Source organism: Nansenia antarctica (assembly GCF_963989245.1).
Source record: "Nansenia antarctica genome assembly, chromosome: 5".
Lineage (NCBI taxonomy): Eukaryota > Metazoa > Chordata > Actinopteri > Argentiniformes > Microstomatidae > Nansenia > Nansenia antarctica.
In genome coordinates this window covers 68,259,568-68,269,586 of record NC_137690.1, presented here as the reverse complement: position 1 = coordinate 68,269,586, position 10,019 = coordinate 68,259,568, and the positions used below count along the sequence as shown (strand labels likewise).

At 43.6% G+C, this 10,019-nt stretch overlaps 1 protein-coding gene across 2 annotated transcripts in view; it reads right to left on the bottom strand.

Moving 5' to 3' along the window:
- LOC308158896 (integrin alpha-11-like) overlaps nucleotides 1–9,283 on the bottom strand; it is a gene marked incomplete at its 5' end in the record, with an annotated part of 56,330 nt that extends 47,047 nt beyond the window's left edge. Inside the window, one exon of one of the 2 annotated variants that reach the window (XM_080532608.1) lies at nucleotides 9,232–9,283. In XM_080532608.1, coding sequence (XP_080388734.1) covers nucleotides 9,232–9,283 — 52 coding nt within the window. The remainder of the gene's footprint in view (nucleotides 1–9,231) is intronic. The other variant, XM_080532609.1, reaches the window with a different exon arrangement.
- Nucleotides 9,284–10,019: the final 736 nt, after the last annotated feature.

Sequence of the window (10,019 nt, the reverse complement as noted above, 5' to 3'; positions counted from 1 at the left end):
CAATGATTCTAATGTTGGGACCATGACTTGTTATGGGCTTGCTGTAAGCCCCTGTGTATAGCACTGTAGCTATACCTCCGGGGAGGATATAAGCTAGCACGTGTGAGTGGGTGATATTTGTTTTGTTTCATAACCATGCTACTGCTCATACTTAAAGGCCAAGACAACTACAGGATTCTTCCCTGGCCTGGGTCTGGTTAGGCCCTAACACCTGGCCTCCAGTGCCTCTTAAAGAAACAAACACTACCATGGAGGTCCATGACGACATGTGTGTGTGTGTGTGTGTGTGTGTGTGTGTGTGTGTGTGTGTGTGTGACAACATGCTATTCATCTTCATTCCCCTCATCCCTGTGTAGAGCCTAGGCCTAACCTCTCCTTGATCTCTTGCTCTATAAACACAGACTTGTGCTGAAGGCTTGCCCTGTAGGGAGTGAGTGTAAACAGTAGAGCTGTCAGTCACTGACTTTGATTGACAGGACCATCTGTGAGGCTGGATATGTGGGCAGAGCTGGGCAAGGAACGGGTTGGCAATTGCTCCAGAAAGGTTTATTGCAACTACTTCATACACTGGTTGTAAACATACTGTACAGTAACATCAAGTTGTTAATGAATTCAGCAGGAAATCATACGACCATGCAGTCCAAACTGGAATTTTAAAATAGCATGTAAAGTACCAAATACCACTGGATTGAACGTTAAATTCACTACAATATAGAATAATTCCTGTATACGTTTACATGACACAGCACAGCAAAATGTGTATTGTGTTGGACATAACATAAAACCAACATCACAGAGCATTGAAGATGCTGTATGCCTACACTACACAGCTTTGTGGACTGGCTAATTCAGCACTTAACACTAGAACAGCCGTGCCTTGTATTGTACTATAAGAGCCGCCTCGGGGGTCAAATGACCATAGTCTTTACAATGGGAAGCTGCTATTTACACACAACGACCACTAGTTGGCCGCCCATCCTCCGATTTCTATCTCCACCACCCTCCACTGAAGACAACCATTAACTCTACAGTCTAGCGTACAAGATGGGATGTCTATAAAACATAGATGTAAGGACTGGCCATCTTCTGTACTGTACATACACTGACTGGGGAGTTTCTTTCTGATGATCCATTTCTATCTAACCCCCCTTTTTCTTCCTATCAACGAGATCTGATCTGTAAATCTGTAATCTAGCACAGGTGTTGAGCCGGAAAAAACATCAACGATCGCTCCTTCCGGCCTGTTTATTTCCGATAGAACTCGAGCAAATGTCCTCCTGAAGTGCTGTGGTGAAATCCTGATTACACCATGTGGGAACTATAATTCACAGACAGGCTGCGTTCATCATGTTGACGGAAAAAAAACACAAAGGCTGCAAGTCCAACCCGTGGTAACTGATCAAAGAGAACCTCGATGGTGTCGTTTTATTCCCCCTGCTTCCTCTGTGCAATCAGAGCACATGTGAAAATGGGAAGAAATCCAATCTTGGAACCTGTTCCAATCTGGATCAAATTAAAAACGTTTATCAGAAAAAACGCCAGCCATATCTCACTGTCACCAGCTTACCTAAATTAATGGTGTAATTAATGATAATAACATTATGTAGTAATGTAATAAAACAAATATATTTCCATCAGAGAGAGAGAGCAACGGGAAAACGTAAATCTCCTCAATCTGACTTCCTTTCAATCCGTCATCATCTATGTTCTCCGTAAACTTCACCTGTACTGCATCTCCGTTTCACCAGTCGTCTACTTCCTCATACCTTGGTGGATGACGGATGTTTCAGCTACTGTGTGAGAGTGTGTGTGTGTGTGTGTGTGTGTGTGTGTGTGTGTGTGTGTGTGTGTGTGTGTGCCTGTGTGTGTGTGCCTGCGTCGTGTGTGTGTGTGTGTGTGTGTGTGTGTGTGTGCGCCTGTATGTGCGTGTGTGTGTGTGTGTGTGTGTCTGGTCTCAGCTACTGTACAGTCAGGGTTCATGTTGGGATTTCCATTCGAGCTGATTAAGGGGACATATTGGATTACAATTGAATCACAGCCAAACGTATCCATACAGTAGACTTGTGTCTAGGTTTGGGTCATATCCCAAGCTGATGACAGTGAAAGAACACACCTCTGCAAGGAGCGAAGAAAAGAAAAAAGAAAAGAGCAAGACAGCTTTAAATGTCATTACGCTTAATGAGATACAGAACCTACTCAGTTTTTTTATAGAGTATTATTGCGAGAAAATAATCTGTTTTTCACAGCCGGGGACCTTCATATGGGGATAAGGAGATGGAATTTATTGAGCACACAAACACAGACCTTGACCCCCTCTTCCCTCTCCCGTCCCCCGTCCCCTGTCCCCACGTCCCCCCTCCCTCTCTGGCTCATATCCAGTCTGCTCTACTGTAAGCCCACGGTAACTCTCTGACCTGCGTACAGCAGGGCTTCCTCCTCTCAGCTCCACACACCGTTCTCAACACACCGGCTGCGATATCTGTGAGGCTTTGGGGTCAAATCCCAAGTCTACTTTGCTACTGTACTGTAGTATATCCCAGGACAGGAAATCAATCGGTTCGCTGGTGAGAGTGAGCTTGGTAAAACATCAACAAACAAAGTTTAAAAAACAGACATAACAAAACGTTCTCTATCAAAACATTTGACATGGCGGGGTCAAATTGTGGTCAGTGGCACAGAGAGATAGACCAGTGACTCAGTTGTGGGTAAAGTATTACAGGCTTGTAATGGCCACACTAGCATTCAATTTACTGCGGAATGCGTGGCCGATACAGTCAATGCTTCGTTCTATTAAGCTAGTGTAGATATTGAAACAGAAGCGTATTATATCAGGTGGTTATGTTTAGTGTTGAACACCTTGGTTAAGATGTAGAGGTACTGTTGATGGGCACAGAGCTTCAGTAGAGATGAAGTGTGAGATGAATCAAATGGGACAATGGCATTTAAAACGGTTTAGAGCTGGGCACTCCAATGCTGCTTCTACAGTAAGCTTAGAAAGTGCTTTGGGTTAGGAGCTCATTTACAAGAAACAGCAGTGCATTCCTTAGAGAGCGATATACTGGCGTGTTTAAGAGTAGTAGGACTCGAGAGGAACATAGAAGAGACCCCCCCCCCCCCTTCGAGAGTATGAGCACAGCTGATAAATGTCTTATTTTGCTGGAAATACTGGTTGATACTAGTGTTGTTCCGATACCATTTTTTGATCCCGATCCCGATACCGATACCTGACCGTGCAGTACTTGCCGATACCGAGTACCGATCCGATACCACGGCGTTTGAAAAAACAAAACAAAAAAACATGTTTTTTGAGCCGCATACTCACCTCGATGTAAAATTATTGCTAACACTTAGTCTGGCACTGCTCAAAACCTTTGTAAAACAGGAAAAAATACCAACAGAGAGTGAATACTATAGAACTTTTTTTTATTGTCTACCTGGTATGGTGACAAGAAAATCAACCCCTTATAAAACCTGAAATGTGGCTCTCACAGATGCCAATCAGTGCAATATCCATTTAAGATATAAAACAGTCGTAGTAGTAGTGCAACAGCAAGTGAACATTTACAAACAAAATAACTTTAGTACTTAAAAATAAATAATAAATAAATAAATTTAAAAATCCGATTTTTTGGGGGGGGTAGTACTCGCCGATACCGATACCAGCATTTTTGTGCGTATCGGTGGCCATGCCGATACTAGTATCGGTATCGGAACAACACTAGTTGATACCCAGAACAGTGTGAAGAAGAGTGTGAAGAAGAGTTGTCAATGACCTATACTCCAGGGCCTTAGTCAGCATGTCAAGAAGATTGTTGATAAGACATCTGTGTATATCTTACCACCTTGAATGACGTGATCAGAATAAACTCTTGATTCAGGTCTATGAAAACCTCCATTCATGACACATCAACACACTCTGCAGTGTATACCGTTCATGTAAATATTGACACATTCCCCATATTGTTCATTTCCTGTTGCATGAATGGCTCACGTGTTCAGCTGGGTCTTTGATCCCATCCTCCATATTCTTCTAAGAAGTCCTGTTTACGTAAACACATAAAAGGAGGGCCTAAAATAGATGAACACATGTCTCTATGAAGAAATTGTTAGCAAGTATGTTAATTAAGGTAAACCAACAACATTTAAACAGAGTAATCCGGGAAGAAATGATGCCTGACAACAATTACATTTTTTATTTTCAAATGAGAAATCTTTCCCATATGTTCTCATACTTTTCCCGACAGGCCCAGTTCAAGCAACACAAATGACTCAGCTCATCGGCGCTTTGACGGTTCTGAGACTCACTCGCTAACAGAAAGCAAACTGCCCCCAGATACCATCACAGAGCAGGCTTTGCTGTGCTCCAACGAAGAAAAAGAGAAAAGAGCTAGAAGAAAGAAGAGAAAAATGAGAAAGAGTCGGAGTAGAAAGAGTGAAAGAGTGGAGGGGATCCAGTTTCCATTTGCAAACCCCTAACGTGGCAGAGCAATTTAATATTCCCAGTAATATCAGCAACTCCTGAAAAAGCTGGGCCGGCCCGGAGTCTTGCCGTGTTTCCTGTGTACCGGTTCGCCTGCCCAGATAAATAAACCACAGGCCCGGTGGCTGCGGGCGTGTTGGGACCCACACTGGCCTGCCGACGCTGCCTTTGGCCCGGAACCAGGCTGCAGGGGCTAACCACCGCAACCCTGGGCTGACACTGAACAGCCCCCATGGGCGCGCTACGCAGGCCAGGGGGGGGGGGGGGGGAGAGATACTGCTGCCTCTCTGCCTACAATGGATCATCACAAGGCACGGAGCGGAGCGGAGCGCAGCAGAGAAGGCCAGGGAAACAATAGGCAGGTTTCCACAGCGGGGGCTTATGCCGTTGCGTGCCAGTGCGTGCCAAGGCCAATTGCTTTTCCACAACCAATCTTGGGTTTCAACGGAGCTTACTCCAAATTCTGCTGCTTTAAAACTCAGGCTTTTAACCTCCCTTACCCCCCTGGTTCTTCTGAGGCCAAACGGGGTTAGGGGCATAGTTCAGAGCCGGGGCAGGATATTCTCATCCTGGCTAGCGAACTTGGTGGGTGGCTGTAACTGTACCATCGAATGGATTGGAATAGTGCCTTTTACAAATACAATTGTCATAATGTTAGCAGAATCTGTTGGGGAAACTGGAGGATTTGATGTGTTACTATTGTTTTCAATAGTTCGACATCTTTCGAACTGCAGAATGTAAACAAGCTGGAGATCATACGAGGTGGGACTGGAAAGCCCAACTGTGGAAATTCTTACGGGCTTGTTCACTAACCTCGACGCACCGGGCTTTAAACACCAGCTGGCCACGAGTTAGCCTTAGCACGCACTGGCACCACTGTCAAAAAGTACCTAACGTTGTCTAGAATTGATCCGCACTGCTTTAAGCGTTTATGTGTGTGTGTGTGTGTGTATGTCTGTGTGTTTGTGTGTGAGTGTGTTTTATGAGTGTGTGTGTGTGTGTGTGTGAGTGTGTGCATGCGTGCATGTGTGTGTAGTAGTAGTTGCACTGAATGTTGACGGATTATATTATAGCTTTCATCTGAAAAAGTATCAGAGTGAGTTGTGGAGGTTTGCAATGCACCTCCTCACTGTACAAGTCGCAACTCAGCATATTTTATAGTTGGCCCATTTAAGGTTTCCACTTGCACTGGCTGGCATTTGTCTGGAAAGCTCATCTGGGCTGTGGAAGATGCCAGTGGCCAATTCTCTACGCTTTGTGAGTAACAACTACACCACCCCTTTAATCCACGTGGACGAGTGTGCAAGTCTGCAAGTGCGCAAGTTCACACTTCAGAAAAGAAAAGGCTGATAAATTGGGACACAGCAATGGAGAATTTGGCACCAGAAGTCCCCCCCTCCCCCACATACAGTAGCAGTCGTTTAGTCACTGCCGAACATGTCCGACGTCTTCTCAGCCCAACAAAAACCCACCCAGGGTTTTAAACAAATCTCTCATGACGGTACTTGTACATCTGTGCCATGTAAATGAGCAGGCCTGGGGCCAGTACTCACACAACTAAACAATGACCAGGGTCTGAATTACAACCACAGAGCAGGCCTGGGGTCAGTTTACTGTCACTGTCACTGTACTGTGATGTAGCAGTAGGGTTTTGGATGAATGATGAAAGTGAGGTATCGGTTCACATACTGTATGGTATTGTATTAGAAGTCAATATCATACGTATGCCAGAGAATACGGCTAGAGGCAGAATCAGAGGGAGGGTAGGCCTATACATTGTCATCTGACTCAACAATTTCCCCAAAAAAAACGAAGTACTGAGAGGTGAGTTGTAAGGTGGTACTGTGGCACTGTAGCTAACTCCCTCCTACCACCAGACTTGTGTAGGTTGAGGCTCAGTCCTCAGGCTCCTGCATGATGTGGATGAGCCACACACACGCTTTCTATTCTATTCTAGTTTAGGCAAGCAGACAGACAGACAGACAGACAGACAGACAAACGCACACACGCACGCACACACACACGCACGCACGCACACACACACACACACACACACACACACACACACACACGCCACCACACTGACAATGTTCTGCTGATGCAGAGTCGGCTGTGGCCCGTGCCTATGATGCATCACAGCCATTCCGTACACATTCTTGTGTTTTATTGCTTAAATACTGTGAATACTGAATCAACCCTTTTCTGTTGTGAGTTTTTCTTCCCCAGTCCACCAAAACAGCAGCTTGTCTCTCATCACATACTTCAGCTGTGCTCACAGGCTCGACTTCTCCTCCCCTCTACAAATACTCTACGTGTCCAGAACTTGGGTCCAACAAGAAATTCTTACATCAAGGCAAATATTTACAATAGATGTTTCCTCTTCTCCACCCTCAAGGTTAGCAGCATCGTCTAAGAACGCCCAATCTGAGATGAATGGACTTAGTTTATCTCAGGTCATCGGTGCTGAGATTCAGAGAACCTACTACTTTGAACATTACACCAGATCGTGAGCTTAGAATTATACGGTTCTATCTCCGTTTAGGGCAGTTCAGAGATATTGAGTGTCAAAGTTTTTACATTCCATTATGTTTTGTGAGATGGAACCTTTGTATTTTATGAATTACTAACTCAAAAATGTAAACATTTTAAAAATAACACCACACAGGCATTAATAAACACCTAATGGATCAGATTATGTAAAAAACTCAATTTTGACAAAAATGGAGATAGAACCTTATAATTCTAACGTCACGAGATGTTAAACAGCAGCTTGGCAGTTAGCGAATAGGTACCCATTTCAAAGTGTCAAGAAAAATCGTTGACCACCCCTGACCCCAAGTGTAATTTAATTTTCAATTGACAGGTTTACATATTTACACATCACATCTTATGTACACATTTATTGATACAGGTACTGCAAGCCGTGTGTAAACTTTCAAAGCTACCTGTCATAGCAATGTGCTGTTGCAATTGGTATATGATATGCCCAGTTCAACTCAGTACATAGCCTTATTAAAACTGCCTGCTCTTTTTCAATCTCTCTCTCTCTCTCTCTCTCTCTCTCTCTCTCTCTCTCTCTCTCTCTCTCTCTCTCTCTCTCTCTCTCTCTCTCATACTCCAATGAAAATAGCTGTTACAAAAAGTTGATGATTTGGGTTATAAATGTAATTTCTGTATGATTCCAATACTTTTCTATAGTCAAAATCGAGCTCCACATCAGAGCTCCACTGCAAATACAGGGAGAGACGAGATGAGCGATGAGCTCAGCAACACCTGCGCAGCCCCCCAGGGATGGAGCACAGGCAGCACTCAAGTTGAGGGGGGATGGCATCCCCCCTGAAATAAAAACAGTCAAAATCATCCCCCTTCTAAAACTGCCATCCCCCCTTTCCATCCCTTATGTCATTTTATCAATGAACGTGGTATTACTGCTATTTCAACATTTAGTTTTGCGCATATTGAGTAAAATACTGTGGGCGAGGGGGCACGCACATATGCAATGACATTTTTACCAAGTCACTGACACTGAAGTCACTGACGCTGTCATCCCGTCTGATTATCTTTTACAACTTGAGTACTGAGCACGGGCGATAAGACATCAAAACAGGGAGTGATAAACAATGGAAGACCAATGCATGAGCTTAAGGACCTACTTCAAATGAAGGGACAGAAAATAACACTTGTTTCAAATGGAAAGATATGGTTTCATTTACAAGTAAGACCATACAAAATATATTATCATTTGTGTTGAATGAGTATGATGATAAGGCATTTACCTATAAAACGTGAATCGAATACGTAGGTTACCTGTATATGTGTTATATATGTTATGATGATGATATGAAATATGAAACATACGGTCGCCAATAGTATTGTGCAACCTGCCAATCGAATGGTGAATTTAAGCTACCTCTATCGGGTTCATATGTGTGTAAATCTGGCTCTGATAGCTAGTGCCTCCCCAACCATTGATCTCACTGCACATCACTGATATATATCTATATCTATATATATAATATTTCTCTCTCACACACACACACACACACACACTCTCTCTCTCTCTCTCCATCACAGTTCAATGTGCTACTGCTATTGTAATTTCACTGGTAATTGATCCCAGTTCTGGCTGTGCACCAGCACTTTTCCAGACGCTGGAAACTCTGAGCATTCTGACTACCAGATAGCATCACCTTTCATTTCAGAGTACAAGCCTTCTTTCAGTGTGAGACAGACAGCACCTCTGTTAACCTGGGGAAAGGAGCCCATCCTTCAATAGAGCCAACTCAGCATCCCTCTCTCTCACACACAGCATGAGGTCACGTTATGAGGCTACGATAGGAGATTTAGGAGAGGATGATATATGAGTAGTGTAGTCACACACTGACTGCACGCACAAGAGGAGACACTTAATACACTACCATTTCGTTTGAGACACCAGAAAGTTATATCCTCATACAGGTTTCCATGTAAATATTGAAAAACAGAACATTTTTAGACTTTTTCCCTCTGCTTATTCAAACATTATTTTTGGACCTTACCAAGGCATTTTACCACAAATATTTCCTGAACTTACCAGTTAGTGGTAAAATGAACAGAACGTAATAACTACCACTTATTCTAGGCAGACAGGCAGGCAGGCAGATAGACAGACAGACAGACAGGCAGGCAGGAAGGCAGACAGACAGACAGACAGACAGACAGACAGACAAACTGACACACACACACACACACACACACACACACACACTCACCTGGTAGCATCAGGCTACAGGTCCAGAGCAGCAGAGCGCAGTAGTACTCCATGTGTTCGTGTGTGTGTGTGCGTCTGAGTGAGCGTGTGTGTGTGTGTGTGTGTGTGTGTTGGGGTGGAGGGAGGCAGAGAGACCCAGCAGCGTGTGCTGTTAAAGATCCAGCTCTGATTGACTCCACAGCCAGTCTAAACGTTCTCTATATCTGGAGGAAGTAGGAGGGGACTGAGGCTGAGGGGAAAGGAGGACCTCATCCAGTCAGCAGACAAGAGTCTCCTCTCACTCACTCACTCACACAATCACTCAATACTGTTCCCCACACAGGGCTGGATCCATATCCATAGGTACTACAAACGTCTGGAAGTGCAGATCAAAAGGCCAAGATCCAGTCAAGGAAATGGGAGTTAGTAAACCAATGTTGTTTTTACACAGGGTTGTTTTTATATATGTTTTTATATTCACTTTATGTTCTTATTCCTGTTGTAAAGCACTTTGAGCTGCATTTCTTGTATGAAAGGTGCTATATAAATAAAGCTTTACTTACTTACTTACTTACTTTACACAACAACAGACTCACATAGACTCAATGCAGTGACACACAGATAAGCATGATCAGATGGAATTCTTTAAATTATGATTAAATTATTACATAATTGTTATTATGATTTAGTAAAGGTGACAAAAAAACGAATTTGTGTGGAAAACCTCAAAATGTTACCACTTTTTGGATGCATCAAGGGTATAAGACAGATGTACTCTACTACACAAAAATACAGAGACACTTCATGGAA